We start from the raw sequence: 17,575 nt of genomic DNA, 5'->3' as shown, positions 1-17,575 counted from the left end.
GGAGCCCAGAGACTCCAACTCCAGAAGTGGGCTGGCTCTTCCCACTAGGGGGCGCTCTGCACTCCTCCTCGGGCCCCAAACCCCAGGATCCTGAGACCCCGGCCTCACCACCACACCCGGGGACCCCAGAAACGCCCACCCAGAAGGCTGTGCTGATGGAATCCCCCTGCAGGCCCCCTCCCCCACAGCCACTCCCCCCCCCCCCCGCCCCTGCTCCCACCAACCAGGGACTCCCACCCACCGGCTGCCCGTCCTTGAGCCACAGGATGTCGGGGGTTGGGAAGCCGCTGGCGTCGCACTCCAGGGCCAGAGACTGCCCCGCCATGCCGGACACGTTGGCCTTGCGTCCGTCCTCCCGGATGCTGGGGCCACTTGGGGTGCAAGGAGAAGCAGAGGCGTGGCCCCCCACCCCGCCCCTGGGGAGCCGCGGTGGCCGCCCTCCCCTCCCTCCACCCTGGCGCCTACCGTACACGGCCAGCTTGGCTCTCCTGGCCGCCGAGCCCGCCTCGTTGGTGGCTTGGCACTCGTAGTCCCCGCTGTCCGTGACGGACACCGAGGGCAGGAACAGGGCCCCCCCGTCCAGCACCTCCGCGCCGGGGCGGCCACTCAGGGGCTCGGGTTGCAGGCCCTTCCGCCACACCACCTGCGGCTTGGGGGTCCCTGGTGAGGTGAACCGTGCCATCAGCGGGGGGGGGGGGGGCGGAGCTCACCATTCCACCAGCACCATCCAGCGCCCCCCCCATTCCAAGGCCCCGCGGGCCCCAGGCCTCTGGGCCGCCCTCACAGACCTTGCACGCTGCGCCATCCAGCATCCGCCTCCGCCGCCAGCCCGGCCTGCCACAGGGCGGGTGCCGGGCCATGGTCCAACCCCTGGGGCAGCCAGGGCAGTGGCCCTGTCCCCCAGCCCAGGCGGGGCCGGGCGCAGCTGACCACCCAGCGCTGCAAATAGCCCAGGCTGTGCGCCCTGCTCCGCCCCACGTGGAGCCACCAGGACGCGGCCTCCTCACCTGCGCCCCACTGAGACCAGCCGCAGGGCACCCCCAAACCCACAGGCTACACATCCACCAGCTGACCACCGCCTCCACTCGCCGTGCTGACCAGGGGCTGTGGAGGGAGGGGCGCGCACAGGCGTGGCAAGGGCACGGGCGTGGCCAGCACATGGGCATGAGCTGCAGTGGGCGTGGCCAGGCCAGCATGGGCGTGGCCAGCATGCAACATGCACTGTGGTGGGCGTGGCAAGGGCGTGGCCAGCACGCATGAGCCGGAGCGGGCGTAGCCAACACGTGGACATGAGCTGGAGTGGGTGTGGCCAAGGCATGGGCGTGGCCAATACACGGGCATGAGCTGGAGCGGGTGTGGCAAGGGCATGGGCGTGGCAGTACATGGGCTAGAGCGGGCGTGGCCAGCACATGGACATGAGCTGGAGTGGGTGTGGCAAAGGCATGGGCGTGGCCAGCACGCGGGCATGAGCTGGAGTGGGCATGGCAAGAACATGGGTGTGGCCAGCACATGGGGCAGTCATGGTCTGGGCATGGGCATGGCAAGAACATGGGTGTGGCCAGCACATGGGGCAGGCATGGTCTGGGCATGGGCATGGCAAGAACATGGGTGTGGCCAGCACATGGGGCAGGCATGGTCTGGGCATGGGCATGGCAAGAACATGGGTGTGGCCAGCACATGGGGCAGGCATGGTCTGGGCATGGGCATGGCCCCTGTGCCCTGAGCTCTAAGGTCTCTCAAGTGTCGTCTCTCAGGCTCCCTGCACCCCATGCTGACCACCACCTGCACGGTGACTGGGGCTCCCTGCTGGGCATGCAGAGGCTCGCTGTGCAAATTCGCTGCTTGGCGCGCCCTGGAGTAGGCCACATAATCTATCCACCCAGGATACCCTGAGTCCTCTGTCCTGGACTAAAAGCCTGCTGTCCCCATTCTGGGACACACAACACCCCCCACACACACCCTTTCAGCTTTCCCCGGAGACTCTACCCTCCTCTCCAGCACCCTCAGGACCTCGGTCCTCTAGATCTCAGCCTCCTGAGTTGCTAGGATTACGGGCGTGAGCCACCAGCGCCCCTGGACTGAACCTGACACACAAGAGCTCCGGCTGCAGACAGCCTCCAGTTTTGTAACCGATTCTGGAAATCTGACAATCATCTTCTCTCCCTGCCCACCTCACAGAGGCCAAGAGGAGAGGCGGGCACGGGGGGGGGTCCAGGCTGCTGGCCTTCCCGTCCCACCCCAAGGAGGAGGCGATAGCCCCTCTTGAGGTTCTGTGGGTGCCCGGGTGCCAGGCTCTGGGCAGGTGACCCGGGAGGCCGCAGGCAGGGTAGACAGGGATGGGAGGGGACTCATGGGCTGCAGGCGAGGCTGAAGCCCATCCCGGAGGAGAGGCCACTGAGGGTTCAGGGATGAGAGTGGGGTGCGGATGGGGGGGGGGCTGTCCCCTGGCTTCCTGTTTCAGGACCTGATGGTCTGCAGCCTGCTATTTCCATAAACCAACACGAGGTGGCGCCGTGGTCCAGTACCACCCAGAAGCCGTCCCTGCCTGGCTGCTCCCTGGGTCCTGGCCCAGGCCCCCCCGCCCCCTCCCCCCGCGGCACACACGCTTGTGAGGGGACTGGCTGGGACCAGAGGCTGCCGCCCTGGCTCCTGTCTGTCTGCTTCTGTCACCTGTCTGTGCTCTTCAGACACTGGATGGACGCCCGTCTCACAATGAAAGGCAGCCCCGGTGCAGGGGACAGGGGACAGGCCGCGGGGACGCCATGGTGTTGCCGTCCCTCCCAGACCTCGGGGCAGCCCCCCTGTGACACCGTCCTGCAGGGGAGGGCCGACAGGGTGGAGCGCCGGGCACAGGCTTTGAGCTCCCACCGCAGTGACTCGTAAATGCTTGTGCTGGAAGCTAGCTCCGCCCCCCAGCCCCCCCACCCCACCCCCAGCCTCACCTTGGGCAGGGCACGGCAGGGTGGCATTCTCCCCGGCCACCCGCTCCAGCAGGCCGTTCGTCTCATCCGCCCCCCAGTGCGGGGGTTCTGGGGGGAAGCAACAAGGCCACTTTCACACGCCCGCCCCGAGCCGTGGGGGAGGAGACCCCGTCCGTCCTCACACAGCACGTTGGGCCAGTACAGGGGTGCAGGCTCCCCGGAGCAGCGGCCCCCCCAGGCCCCGGCCCAGCCAGGATGGAGGTGGCGCTGGGCCTGAGCCCTCAAAGAGGAGGGAGGGCAAGGGTCCCCTCCCCTTCCATTTCCTCCTGCAGCAGCCCCCAAGCCAGCTGTGTGTGTGAGTGTGTGCACGCACACAACTGCGTGTGCATGCGTGCCGGTCCTGGGGCTTGAACTCAGGGCCTGGGCGCTGTCCCCGAGCTAGTGCTCTATCACCTGAGCCACAGCGCCACGTTCAGCTCTTTGCTGGTAAGTTAGAGATGCGAGTCTCGTGGCCTCTGCCGCCCGGGCTGGCCTCCGCCCGCAATCCTCACATCTCAGCCTCCTGAGCCGCTGGGACTGCAGGCGTGAGCCGCCGGCACTTGGCATTGCTTTCAGTTTGGAATACAGAAGCTGACAGCACCCTGGATCCAGAATGTTCTGCGTGTCAGGTGCCTCGCATCTATGCTAGGCAACACCCATGGGTCACTGGACTTGCTATGTGGGGGAGAAAACTGGCCTACGCCGTCCAGCTGCTCCAGGCGCTGGACTCCAGCCGCAGGGTGGGGAGGCCGGGGGGGGGGTGCAGAGGGAACAGACGGGCCTGTGTGATGTTGGGGCGCTCACCCAGCACCCGCAGCTCTAGCTCCCACATGTCGGTCCCCGCGATGCTGGAGGCCTCGCACACGTAGGTCCCGGCGTCGGAGGGGCCCACGGCTGCGAAGTGGATGGAGCCCGGGGTGCCTGCACCCCGCAGGGCCACCCCGTCCTTGGACCAGCTGAGCTGGGGCTCTGGGCTGCCCTCGGCCACACAGTTCAAATCCAGGGCTTCTCCAGCCAGCGCCTTCAGCACCCGGGGGCCGGGCTGCACCTGCGGGGGCACTGGAGGACCCAGGGAGGGGCGTCGGGGGGGGCGGTGCCTCTGTGTTCCCAGCCCCCACTCCAGCCGGTGCCGCACCCTGCACCATGGGAAATCCCATCCGGTTACACCCAGCTCCGGGCATGCATGGGGAAACTGAGGCACGGGGCTGATGCACCATGGCTCAGTGTGGTCTGGAGTCGCACACAGGTGGCTCTCATCCGAGCACCACCCCCATGGGGGGCAGGACCGGTGTCCCAGCACCCCACAGGGCCGCCCCAGGGAGCCCAGCCCCCCCCTCCCTGGGCCTGGCTGGCTCTGCAGGTGGGAACACAAGCCCAGACCAGGGAGGAGAGCCAGGAACCCCGCGCCCGCCTGTCACCCCAGCTACTCAGGAGGCTGAGATCTGAGGATCGTGGTTCAAAGCCAGCCTTGGCAGGAAAGTCCCCGTGAGACTCTCTCTCCAGTGAACCACTGGAAAACCACGAGTGGAGCTGTGGGAAAGCCGAGGGCCAGCGCCAGGCCCTGGCTTTGGGCTGGAGGAGGGGAGGGGAGGACAGGTGGGAGGGGAGGACAGGTGGGAGGGGAGGAAGGGGACGGGAGCGGAGGGAGGGCAGGCCTGGGTGGGGGGACTCGGGGGCAGGGAGCACGGGGCCCGGGGGAGGGGTGAGCGGGCCCACCTCGCACTTCGAGGACATAGCCCAGTGCGGAGGCCCCCGCGGGGTTGCTGGCCGTGCACTCATAGTGGCCGCTGTCCTCGGCCTGGGCCGGGGCCAGGCGCAGGGAGCCGGAGGGGAGGAGGCGGTGCCTGCGGATGGAGGGGGGGGGCTGGTGAGCGAGGCCGCCCTCCCGCCCCCCAGTCCACGCGCACCTCGCTAAGGTCCCCTGCCCCCACCCCGCAGGTCGCAGGAGCCCAGCCAGGCGTCCACAGCTGGGCCGGACCCCAGGAGGCCCGGTAGACATGACATCACCCCCATGTGTGCTGGCTGTGAAGAGCTCCCCACACACACACACAAGATGCGGGGGCAGGGGCGGCCACTGGCCCCAAGAACAAGGGGACCCCAAAGCTGGTCCTCAGCCCTGCCGAGCCCAAGTCCGTGCCTGGGAGCAACCATGGCCGCCAACCCACTCAGGCCGGCAGGCACTGCCCAGCCCGGGCCTCGGTCTCCCCATGCCCGCAGCCAGCCGCGGTCCCCTGGGGGCCGCACACCCGGGGGCCCCCCTCTCCACGGCCCAGGCGGGCTTCGCAGCCGGGCCGCCTGCTGGGTGCGGCCGGGCGAGTCCCTCGGCCTTGCTGCGCCTCTGTGGCTTCCGCTTGGGGGAAAGGAGCAAATAGAAAACCACACGAGGCCCCCACGGAGGGGGGGGGCAGAGGCTCAAAGCCCCCCGGCCCCCGTCTGCGGTAACTCTAACGGGACGCCCCGTCAGGTACAGGGCCCACGCCTGCAATCTAGCCCGGGGTCTGAGGACTGCGGTTCTAAGCCAGCCCGGGAAGACGCTTATGTCCCACGAACCACCAGAAAAGCCGGAATGGAGCCGTGGTCAAGTGGTAGAGCACCAGCCTTGAGTGAAAAACGAGGGGATGGAGCCCAGGCCCTGAGTTCAAGCTCTCCGGGACTGGCAGGTGCGTGTGCTCGAGCACACACACAATCATGCACACACACGCGTGCACACACACACCTGGTCTATTTGCCTTTCCTCTCCCTTTTCTCTGCCAGTGGTGTTTATAATCACCTCGCTCCAGCAAAGCAGATGCCTCTGGGCCAGGGACCTGAAGGGGCGCAGGGTGTGTGTGTGTGTGTGTGTGTGTGTGTGCGTGTGCATGTGCGTGTGCGTGTGTGTGTGCGTCCCAGCCCTTAACACGCAGGCAGGTGCTCAATCACTAAATACTGGATGGCCAATTACAGCTGACTTCACACCCGCAGCGCCGCCCTCCACGCGGGCCTCCTGGTCCCCTCAGGACAGCCGAGGCGTCGGCGCACACTCCCTGAACCCGCGCAGGCTTTGGTGCTCCCTCGAGCCACGGAGGAGTGGTGGGCTCCGGGCGGGCCAGGGCTGCCGTGGGGAGGAGGCGTGCCGCACGCCCAGGCCTGGCTTCCCCCAGCCCGGTGAGGGCTCCTTGGGTCAAAACACCTTCCAGGAGCGGGGGAGGCTGAGGCGGGGGGGGGGGGGGGGCCAGCCCCAGCACCGGCCCCTCCCCTGGGCTGGGCCTGGGTGACAGGACCTGGCTCTGCCTGGGCTGCAGATGGCCGGCCCTACCCCACCCCCAAACAAACACGGTTGCCTAGCAACACGCCTCCCCGCCGGCCAGCCCTTCTGTGGGAACCGTGGGAACACTGGCGGGGGTCCCCGGGCCTCCCCGGATCCCATCCAGGCTGGGCTGGGCCGGGCACAGGCTGCTGCTGACCGCCGGATCCCAGCCCCCCCAGGCCCTGCCCATGGGGCGAGGCAGAGCCCCCCCCAGGAAAAGGATGGGGAGAGCGGAGAGTGGGGGTGCTCCAGCAGCCCCATGTCTACCCAGGAATGGGGGGGACGCATGGCGGAGCGAGGAGCAAGGAGCCCGGGGGACAGGGACCCTGAGGCAGCTTAGGTCTGGGCGTCTGGAGGGCAGAGGAGGCCAGGCTGGGCAGGTGACCCGGGCGGGCGACCCCTGCTCCGAGCCCACCCGACACCCCGCTTCCGACCCAGAGGGCCCACGCCCACCCCATGGGGGTGCTTCAGAGAAAGGGCTGCCCGCTTGTTTGTGCTTGGGGCTCACGTCTGTGTGACCGTGGGAGTGGCGTCTGGGGGGGGGCGCCTGTCCTGCAAGCCCGGCTTTGGGCGGTAGGGAGGACCCCACCCCCACCCCAAGAATAAGATCCCTGGGTGGCTGGGCACCGCCGTTCACGCCCGTCGTCCTAGCCATTCAGGAAGCTGGTGCTCTGCCACTCGAGTCACAGCCCCGCTTAGGGCTTCGGGGGGGGTCACCAGGGACGGGGATCTCACGGACCCCTCTGCGGAGGCTGGCTTCGAACCGCCATCCTCAGAGCTCAGCCTCGTGAGTGGCTGGGGGGACGGGCGGCGACGGCAGTGGGTGACTTCAGCAGTGACGCCGCGTCCTGGATGGAGCGCTGACTTGAAGTGAGCTCACCCCAGATCCACCGCAGGGCAGCCGCCCCGCCCGGCCGCTTCCCTCCCCGGCGGGTGAACCCCAACGCTGTAAATCAGCAGCGCCGGGCTGCGGGCCAGGCCGCGGGGGAGACGCGGCCGACAAACGCCGCCATTGCACAAGCAGCCTGTGGGGATGGATGGCTCCCGTGGGGCCCGTAAACACACGGGGCGATGGAGGTGCTGGCCCGGCGCTGAGACCCACCGCCCCGCGAGGGGCCGGCCGCGCAGGTGTCCCCGTGCAGACCCGGGGGCAGACGCGGGGGGCCCAGGCTGCTGGAGGAATGTGCCAGAAACCTGGCCAGGGCTGACGTCACCGTGGCCCCGGCCCCCACCCGGCCGCGGTGCGGGCATTGGGAGGTTCGCTCATCCACTGCCTCCCGCACCCCGCCCCGCCGCCCAGAGACCCCAAGGCAAGTCGCATCCGCCACCTGGCTTCCCCATGCAGTTCCAGAACAAGGGCTCCCCCCCTGCACGGGCACCCTGCCGGCTCCCCCCCAGCTCCCACGCACCCACAGAAGCTCCAGGGACCCACGCACCAAAGCCCTCCCTGCAGAAGGGAGCCCCCACCCCGCAGCACAGGCCCCCCCCATTACCATGCCCCCGGCCCCCAGCCCCCGGTACCTGTCGGTGCCGGATGGCAGAGGCCGCTGGTCTTTGGTCCAGGTGACCAGTGGGGTCGGGGTGCCCTGGGCCTCACAGTCCAACGTCACCCCCTCTCCGGCCCGGGCGGTCACTCTCGGGGCCGTGCCCACGTCGTAGGAGCTGCTCGCCTTGATCCTGGGCTTGGCTGGGGGGCAGAGAAGCGGGGCCGTGAGCCGGACCAGGAGGGTGGCAGGCAGCGGCCCAGGGGGCAGAGGCCGAGCGTGGGGGGCTCAACCCCTCCCCCCCACGGCCCTCCTCCAGACCTCCTGCCCCAGAGCCCGCCCCGCCGGCTCTGCCTCCTCCTCACTCCCAGCCTTCTTGTCCCTTGAAGTCTCCCATCTATCTTGGGGGTGCCAGCCACCAGCTCCCCAGTTTCTCCACACCCCCCCCCAGTTGGGGATGGGAACAATGTGCATCTGTGACCTCCTCTCTCAAACAACCGGCTCAAGAGCCCTAGATGACGGGGACCACCACGTCCCCCTGCCTCTGACCCTCGGCTGTAGCCCTCCCCCACTCTGAGGGCACCCTGTCCCTATGTGGGCACTGGGGGGGCTGCCTGAGCCCACCGAGCCCCCCCCCACGTGCCCAAACTTAGGTGGTTCAGAGCGGAATCGCCGCGTTCAAAGAGAAGACAAGGCGCACGCAAAGGCCCTGAGGCAGACGGGGCCGTGTAGACAGGGGAAGGAGGCCGGAGGGATCCGGATAGAGCGCGGTGGGGAGAGAGACGGGCGTGGGGGGGGGGCTGTGCCCACCCACGGCTCCCTCCCCGGCCGCAGCGGGACCCCAGGGCCCCCCCCTCCGGCCACTCACTGTTCACGGAGAGCCGCATCTCCTGACTGGAGAAGCCCACGGCGTTGGTGGCAGTGCACACGTAGGCGCCCGCGTCCGCGGGTGACGGCCGGGCGACCGCCAGGCTGCCGTCCCCGCTCACGTGGTAGTGGCCGCTGGTGGCGCTCAGGACGCGCGCGTCCTAGGGCGGAGCCGGGCAGCGTCAGGGGAGGGGGGCGGGGCCCACCCCGCCCCGCCCCGCCCCGCCCCTCCTCCCAGGGTGCACCGGGCCTTCGTGGCCGCCCGGGAGCCCCACCCACCTTGGTCCAGGTGACCGTGGGCGCAGGGACCCCCGAGGCCACGCAGGGCAGAGAGACCGGAACCCCTTCGTTGGTGACATGGTGGGTGGCGGCCGGGTGGATCCGAGGTGGCACTTGGAGACACAAGGCCGTTCCGTAAGCGAGCGCGGCCCTCGCGGCCCACGCGGCCCACGCCTGCCGGCCCGGAGGCTGACCAACACTGAGTTCACGGCGCGCGCATGCGCACGCATATACCCACGTGGCAAGCACACGCATGCGCGCGCATATGCACGTGGCAAGCACACGCATGCGCAGACTGGAGCCCCACACTCGCAGCCGGCTGCGCTCAGCGCCGCCGCCCCGGGGAGCGTGGGGTTCTCCCCCCCCCCCCCCCGCGCCTCCTCACCCATCGCCCCGGGCAGGTCGGGACTCACCCTGCACCGCCAGCTCCACGTCCCGGTGCTGGGCGCCCGCCACGTTGGTGGCCACGCAGCTGTACGTGTCCGCGTCCTCCGGCAGGGCCGCGTCCAGGTGCAGGCTGCCGTCCCACCGCACCGAGTGCCGCCCGCCCGGCGGGAGCTGGGGAAGGGGGGAGCCGCGCGGGCTGGAGCCCGAGGAGGCCCTGCACCTCCCACACCTGCCCGGGGGGGGGGGGGGGGCCTGACCCGCGCACGCGCGGACCCCACTGCCCCATCAGCTAGGCTGGAGGGGGGGATGGGTGTTGAGCTGGCAGGCTCGGTGCTTCCCCCCCCCTCCCCCAGGACAACCGCACACCGGGGGCCTCCCCACGAGGCCCCTGCCTCCACCCCACACCCCCACGGGGAAAGCCGCGTGGACTGAGCCCGGGCCACGCGCCACACTGCCAAGCCGCACCTGCTCCGGCCGGGCCAGCTGGCAGGAGGGAGGGAGGGAGGGCAAGTAGGGGGGAGTGCACTGGGCCAGGCCGCTTGGGGCAGAGGGAGAAGGAAGCAAGGCCCTTGGTCTCCCGAGGCTCACAGTGAACACAGGACAAGCTTGGAGGCAGCTGTGAGCCGTGGCTCTCGCGCGCGCTTGGCTGCACCCTGCCAGCACTCCCGTGAGGTCTCAAGACTATGATTCCACGGGACACTGGTGGCTCCCGCCCGTCACCCTAGCCACTCAGGAGCCTGAGATCTGAGGATCGAGATTGGAAGCCAGCCCGGAACAGCAAAGTCTGGGAGACTATCTCCAGTCAACCACCAGAAAGCCAAACGTGGAGCTATGGCTCGTGTGGTACAGCGCTAGCCTTCAACGAAAGAACCGATGCACAGCACCAGGGCCCTGAGTTCAAGCCCAGTACTGGCATGTGGTCTCTCTCTCTCTCTCTCTCCCTCCCTCCGGCTTTCAAAATCCTTCTTTAAAATACAACAGTGAGGGCTGGGAATGTGGCTCAGTGGTAGAGGCCGGAGGCCAGTACCAGCAAAGCGAGCAAGGTCCTCTCCTCAGAAAGAGTCAAGAAGAACCAAGGACACCAAAGTAAAGGAACAGGGTGCAGTCCCATCACCCTAGGGACTGGGAGGGGAGAGAGCACAGGACTGCGGTCAGAGGCCAGCACAGCATCAAGGTTCACAAGTCTACAGTCTGGTCCAGGATCCTCCCACCGCACCCCTGCCTCCCTCTCCCCAGATCCCCCCACCGCAGCCCTGTCTCCCTCTCCCCGGATCCTCCCGCCTCACCCCTGCCTCCCACTCCCCAGATCCTCCCACCCCACCTCTGCCTCCCTCTCCCCGGATCCCCCCGGATCCCCCCACAACACCCCTGCCTCCCCCTCCCTGGATCCCCCCACCCCACCCCTGCCTCCCGCTCCCCAGATCACCCCGCGGCACCCCTGCCTCCCCATCCCCAGATCCCCCGCCCCACCCCTGACTCCCCCTCCCCGGATCCCCCCACCCCACCCCTGCCTCCCCCTCCCTGGATCCCCTCCCTGCCTCCCGCTAGCCGGATCCCCCCACCCCACCCCTGCCTCCCGCTCCCCGGATCCCCCCACCCCACCCCTGCCTCCCCCTCCCTGGATCTCCTCCCTGCCTTCTGCTAGCCGGATCCCCCCACCCCACCCCTGCCTCCCCCTCCCTGGATCCCCTCCCTGCCTCCCGCTAGCCGGATCCCCCCACCCCACCCCTGCCTCCCCCTCCCTGGATCCCCTCCCTGCCTCCCGCTAGCCGGATCCCCCAACCCCACCCCTGCTTCCCACTCCCCCGAATCTCCCGCCTCACCCCTGCCTCCCCCTCCCCGGATCCCCCCACCCCACCCCTGCCTCCCGCTCCCCAGATCCTCCCACACCACCCCTGCCTCCCCCTCCCCGGACCCCCCCACCGCACCCTGGCCTCCCGCTCCCCGGATCCCCCCACCCCACCCCTGCCTCCCCCTCCCCAGATCCCCCCACCGCACCCCTGCCTCCCGCTCCCCGGATCCGCCCACAACACCCCTACCTCCCACTCCCCGGATCACCCCACCGCACCCCTGCCTCCCCCTCCCTGGATCCCCCCACCCCACCCCTGCCTCCCCCTCCCCGGATCCCCCCACCGCACCCCTGCCTCCCGCTCCCCAGATCCCCCCACAACACCCCTGCCTCCTGCTCCCCGGATCCCCCCGCCGCACCCCTGCCTCCCCCTCCCCGGATCCCCCCACCCCACCCCTGCCTCCCCTTCTCTCCCAGGAGCCCCCACTCACAGGCTGTCCAGCCTTGAGCCAGCGCCTCTCGGGGAGGGGCCTCCCTGCCAGGATGACACAGGGCAGGGTCACAGGCTGTCCCTCCAGGACCCGGACCACAGAAGCACTGCTGGCGATCTGCGGAGGTGCTGTGGGAAGAGAGGGGTGTCGGCCTCAACAGACCCTTGCGAGCAGCCACTGGGGGGGACAAAGGCCACCCCCACCCATCCCCTCTGCAGGGAACAGAGGAGGTGCTAGGAGTGGGGCCCGGGAAGGTCAAAGGTCCCCCAGGACACTGCCCAGGACGCAGTGGCTGAGCTCCCATCTGTCCCAAAGGATGGTGGCCATGCGGGCCTCCTGCGGTGCCCAGGGGGGCCTCCCTGGAGAACCCGGGGAGCCCTGCCCACCGCCCACGCCATGGCTCAGAGCCTCCAGCCAACCATGTCCCGTGACCACGAGCCGGGTCTCCGCCTGGGCCTTCCCGAAGACGTTCCGCGCTTCGCAGATGTAGGAGGCCTGGTGCTCCGGGGCTGCGTCTGAGGACGGGATGGGGGACCCTGACTGCCAGGACCCCCGGGGGCCAGCCATGCAGACACGGGGGCTCACACCTGCCACCCCCACCCGGCCACACAGGAGGCTGAGCGTCCAGTTCCAGACCACGGGCTGGGAACGCGGCTTAGGGGTGGAGCGCTCGCCTAGCGCGCGTGAAGCCCTGGGTTCGATTCCTCAGCACCACATACGCAGAAAAATCCGGAAGTGGCGCTGTGGCTCTAGAGGCAGAGCGCTAGCCTTGAGCAAAAAGAAGCCAAGCCTCAGGACTGGCAAAAAATAATAATAATAATAAAGGTTTCAGACCGCCTCTCAACAGGAAACAAACAAACAAAACCAGCGGAGGAAGGCGGCGTGCACCTGTCGGTCTTACTTTCAAAGAACAGCACTCCGGAGTGGCGCTGTCCCGTCCTGCCGCCCCTCGTGGGCCCCAGGGCCTGGCCGTCAGCGCGACGCCAGGTGACGGTGGGGGGCGGGCGGCCCGTGGCCCGGCAGGCGAGGAAGGCGCTCTTGCCCAGCTCCGCGGTGACCTCCTGGGGCCGCTCCACCAGCCGCGGCGGGTCTGCGGGGAGTCCCAACCAGCTGGGCTCGGGGAGCCGGCTCCAGGCCTGTCCCATCACCCCAGCTCCACCCTGTGACACCGCTGCTGTACCCCCAAACCCCGAGGGGGGGGTCCCAAGGGGGGACCCCCAGGGCTCTTGTTTCCTGGCTGAGGAACCCTGCAAAGCCCCTCCACCCACAGGATGACGTGGCTGCCCGGGGTTGGGGTTCGCGTGGGGTGGGGAGTGGGGGTCCCTGCCTCTCTGACCTCCCACCTCTGACCTTCTCTGCTCTGTCCTGGGGTCCTGAACACGCAGTGAGGAGGAGGCGCAAAGCCTGAGGGCTCCCACGGCCACCACGCAGAGGCACACCTTCAGGAAACCCGGGGTCCCCCTCCCCCCCTTCTCTACGGTTCCGTGGTTGCGGGTATAGATTTGGACTAAGCATGTAGAAATGCCTCCCGCCTATAATCCTAGGTACTGGGGAGGCTGCGATCTGGAAGGTCGTGGTTTAAAGCTAGCCCGGGCAGGGACCATCCACGGGATTCTGCTGGGCAATGAACCAGCAAGAGGTGGGGCTGGAGGCGTGACTCAAGGGGCAGAGCACCAGCCAAACAAGCAAGCCCAGTGAGAGTATGAGGCCCCGAGTTCAAGCCTCAGTACCAGCAAGAATACGGATATAGGAATCAACTCAAGGTCCTGTGTGCCCTTTGGCAGGCCGAGCCCTGGTGCAGCCCCGGATGGTCCCGCGTGAGCCCCTGCAGCCTGGGCTCCGGACAGCTCAGTCCGGGCCCGTCCACCAGGGAGGTCCCTGGCCTCTTGGCGCCATGGAAAAGCCGCCTCCTCCTGGTTCTTTCCAGAAATCCTTGTCCATCCAGACAAGGACACGGAATTTCCCCGCTGGCCCCCGGAGGAGGAACGTTCCGAGGAGGCCGCGTCCAGCGCCAGACGCCGCCCTTCCTCACCCCGGCTCCCCAAGCCCAGCTCCGCTCCTCCCCGCTCCCCCTCCGGCCTGGGGACCCTGAAGCCTTGAGCTCCCAGCACCTCCAAAGTAGGACCCCAGCTAAACCCTCACCCAAGCGGGGCTGGCATCTGCTCCCAGGTTCCCACCCCTGCCCGGCCCCCAGCACCCCCTTCCTCCTCGGGGACGGGTCACTGACAACACGCAAGCGGAGCTTACAGACAGGGAGGTGGAGGTTGGAGGGGCTAAGGACTCAGGATCACCCCACCCCGAGCCCCCAAGGTGGCTGGAGACCGCTTGGCTGACGTCACTTCCCTTCCCCACGCCCAGGCTCTGTGCCGGCCCCCGGAGCTCGCCTTGGGCCCCTCCCTCCAGAAGGACACTCGTGTGTGTGTGTGTGTGTGTGTGTGTGTGTGTGTGTGCGCGCGCACACACATTTACAGCTCTGAGGGCGTAAGACACACCCAGGCCTGCCTGGATTCGTTTTCTTTTTGCTTAGATCATAAAGGAAGTGAGAGTGAGAAGATCCCCCTGAGCTGGGCACCGTGGCTCCAGCCTGGAATCCCCGCTACTGGGGTGGCTGAGACCTGAAGCTCCTGCTTCCAAGTCATTCTGGTTAGAGAAGTCTGTGTTCACCTCCAAATAAGCAGCAAAAAGCCAGAAGCGGAGCTGTGGCTCAAGTGGTAGAGCGCCAACCTTGAGCAAAAACAAGTCAAGCAACAGCGCAAGGCCCTGAGTTTGAATTCCAGCACAGGCATGGAGGCGGAGGAAGAGGAGGGGGAGGGGGAGGAGGAAGACCGGAGGCGATTGGCACCCGCCCGGAGCACAGCCTTGGCCCCACGCGGGGCTCACCCTTGACCCCCAGGTTGTCTCCCCAGCACTAGAAGTTTCCACAGCTGGGAATGGGAAGCTGAGGCTGAAATGGGTGCTGGCATCGCCCCGCGTGGGCTGGGCACCGGACGGAGGCTCTGTGTACACCGACGACGCCACACGGTCCCGGAGCCCTACCGTGGCCCCTCGAAGCCCGCGGAGGCCCCACGGACGAGGCTGTGGTGTGCCTGTGCCCTGCCGGGGAGGAGCAGGAGGCTCCAACGCCACCGCGGGACGAGGACCTGAGCTCTCAGCCGGCCAGTGCGAGGTGCAGACGGTGCCCAGGGGGAGCCCAGGGGCCCCCCGTCACCCCAGCGTACGTGGAGCCTGGCAGCGCATGAGATTCCATCTCAGTGGAAGAAGCTGGCGTCGCGGCTTGCACCTGCCGCCGGGCACAACCGGGAGCTCCACCGGAGGACCGGGGTCCGGCTGCCCACCCAGGCAGCAAGGGGGACCCGAGCTCAACAGTTCCCGGTGCAGGCCTGGCACTGGCGGCTCACGCCTGTCCTCCTAGCCACTCGGGAGGCTGAGATCTGAGGATCTCAGTTCAAGGCCACCCTGGGCAGGAAAGTCCGTGAGACTCTGATCGCCAACGAACCACCAAAAAGCCAGACGCGGCGCTGTGGCTCAAGTGGCAGAGCCCCAGCCTTGAGCAAACAGCAGCTCAGAGACAGCGCCCAGACCCTGAGTTCAAGCCCCAGGACCAGCACCCCAAAAGACAAAGGTGCCAACAGGAAGCGGTGGCGCGGCTCAGCGGTAGAGTACCCGCCCCGAGGGCTGGCACCGGCTCCCAGCTCCACCAGGAGGCCTGGGAGCGGGCACTGTGCCCACCCAGCCCCAGCCTCTGCCAGCCTGGCCGGGGACGCCACCGCCACCCAGATGGGCCAGAAACCTGACTTCCATCACTGCTGCCAACCTGCTCGCCACAGCCCACGGCTGCCGGGCGCCGCCCCCTCTGACAGGACGGAGCCAGCTGCGGTCCACAAAGGCGCAGGGCCAACGGGCGCCCAGGGCTGGGCCCCAACGAGCGAGGTCTGCAGGGGAGCAATCAGGCCTGACGCAGAAGCCGCCCGCCCAAGCTCTGCCCAGGGCTCCTCTGCTCGCCCAGAACCTTCCACCTCCAACCGTGACAGTGGCTTCAGGCCACAGACCTTCCTCGTCCCTCCCGCGGGCAGCTCAGGGACATTTCTGCCCACGGGGAGGCCGGAGGGAAGGAGGGAACCGAGTCCACGCGCGCCCCACAAGCTTGGCTCCGTCCAGATGCCAAAAGTCATCTGTTTTGCTTCCGGTTCGGCGGAGGCCCCGCCTCTCCCAGGCTCTCGCGACCCCTCTAGACGATTCTCACACCCCGTTCCCCTCACCCGGTGAGAACATTCTGGATTGATTCCCCACGCTGTCCTAGCACCCAGCGCCCGTCCCTCCAATCCCAGCCCCACGTGCCCACGAGCAGGGCCCAGCATCGAGTGCTAGGACGGTTGGCCGCCTAGGGGAGAAGTAAAGCAGGCCCCCAGCTGTGCCCCAGCTGTGTCCCCTGTGCCCTGGTGCCCCTGTGGGCCTGGGCACTGAGGAGGTGGGGTGGGCTGAGGGAGGGAAGGGGGGGTCAGGTGCACTCACATCCGACCTCCAGCTGGACCTGGGCAGAGGCGTCGCCCAGCTCGCTGACCGCGCGGCAGGTGTACACGCCCGCGTCCCGCTCCTGGGCCGCTGGGATCCGCAGGGTCCCCGTGCTGGGGGCCTCGGGCGCCAGGATCATCTCCAGAGCCCCTGCAGCCAAGGGGACAGAGCCGGCTCCCGTGAGGCCACCCGCCCCTCAACCCACAAACGGATCGAGCCACGAGCCCCGCCGAGGGGTGAGGGGACACCATTTGCAAAGAAATGCACGGATCCGGAAAAAAAAAAACGACATCAAGCCAAGGAAGCCAGGCCCGGAGCGACGAAGTACGTGAGTTTCTCTCCTACGTGGGAGCCAGGGCTAATTTACAAAAGCACAAGTCAACACACGCAGGCGAGTGTGCGAGTGTGCACGTATGTAGTAACTGAAGCGTGGCCTTTACCGGTGGAATTCCCTAGAACAAACAACTCACAGTCCAGCAACGTGAACGCCAGATGATAACAATACAATTTAAAAAACAGTGGCTGAGCTGGGCGCCAGTAGCTCACGCCGGCGATCCCGGCGACTCAGGAGGCTGAGACTGGAGGATCGTGGTTTGAAGCCAGCCAGGGCAGGAAAGTCCACAAGACTCGGATCTCCACTGAACCAGCAGAAAACTGGAAGTGGCTCCGTGGCTCGAGTGGTAGAGCGCCAGCCTAGAGCGGAAGTGCTCAGGGACGGCGCCCAGGCCCCGAGTTCAAGCCCCACAGCTGACCAAACAAAAAGAGGTGTCTCTGAGCAGGGTGCAGGGCTGGGAGTTGGATTGCCGGAGCCCGGGCTGGAGCAGCTGCCCCCCCCCCCCCGGGCCTCTGAACACCAGGAGGCCGCGACCCAGACGGAGGCTACAGGTGGGGGGCGGCCGGCTGGGAGGTGAGGGACCCTGGCTGACCGGCCAGGTTGCCCCACAGTGAGTCTGGGTCGTTGTCACCAGGAGCAGGAGAGGAGCCGGACAGTCCCGGGGAGACCCCACCCAGCGTACCTCGATACCAGATGACCCGGGGCGGGGGGACCCCGGACACGTTGCACGCCAGCATGGCCTCTTCCCCACGGCAGCCAGCACCACGGCGCTCACCGCAGAGGCGGACGGGGGGTCTGTGTGGGGAGGACCTGAGGTGTGGTACCCCACGGGGCCCCGAGCGGGGCCACCCCAAACTCCGGAGACCCCTCCCCGCCCCCACGCGCCCCTCCCCCATCCCGCCGCACCTCAGCAGCCGGCACTCAGGCCTACCCCAGGGGCCCGTGCCCCGCCTCTGGTCCTGCGGCCCCTGGGGCCCGGGTACCTGTGTAATAGAGGGTAACCGTCTCCTCGTCCGTGCCAACTTCGTTAGCAGCCCGGCAGCTGTAATTCCCGGCGTCCTCCGGGGCCAAGTCCCGAATGAGCAGTGTCCCCTGGCCATCCACACGGATTCTGGAGTCGGGCACAGAATGGGTGGGGTCACCCGGGCTGGGCGCCAACGGCTCTCACCTGGGAACCCAACTCCCT

At 68.1% G+C, this 17,575-nt stretch overlaps 1 protein-coding gene across 1 annotated transcript in view; it reads right to left on the bottom strand.

The window, feature by feature from the left end:
* The window catches only part of Hmcn2 (hemicentin 2), a 101,761-nt gene that overhangs the window by 56,757 nt on the left and 27,429 nt on the right, over window positions 1-17,575 (bottom strand). Inside the window, 16 exon segments of the mRNA XM_048345035.1 lie at window positions 242-371; window positions 462-660; window positions 2,943-3,029; window positions 3,765-4,019; window positions 4,677-4,804; window positions 7,768-7,933; window positions 8,599-8,758; window positions 8,877-8,989; window positions 9,290-9,434; window positions 11,544-11,671; window positions 11,963-12,058; window positions 12,445-12,633; window positions 16,056-16,205; window positions 17,072-17,140; window positions 17,143-17,184; window positions 17,373-17,500. Coding sequence (XP_048200992.1) covers window positions 242-371; window positions 462-660; window positions 2,943-3,029; window positions 3,765-4,019; window positions 4,677-4,804; window positions 7,768-7,933; window positions 8,599-8,758; window positions 8,877-8,989; window positions 9,290-9,434; window positions 11,544-11,671; window positions 11,963-12,058; window positions 12,445-12,633; window positions 16,056-16,205; window positions 17,072-17,140; window positions 17,143-17,184; window positions 17,373-17,500 — 2,185 coding nt within the window.

Source organism: Perognathus longimembris, chromosome 1, assembly GCF_023159225.1.
Source record: "Perognathus longimembris pacificus isolate PPM17 chromosome 1, ASM2315922v1, whole genome shotgun sequence".
Classification (NCBI taxonomy): Eukaryota; Metazoa; Chordata; class Mammalia; order Rodentia; family Heteromyidae; genus Perognathus; species Perognathus longimembris.
The sequence above is the reverse complement of the archived record's forward strand: the minus strand, read 5'-3'. Positions and strand labels throughout refer to the sequence as shown.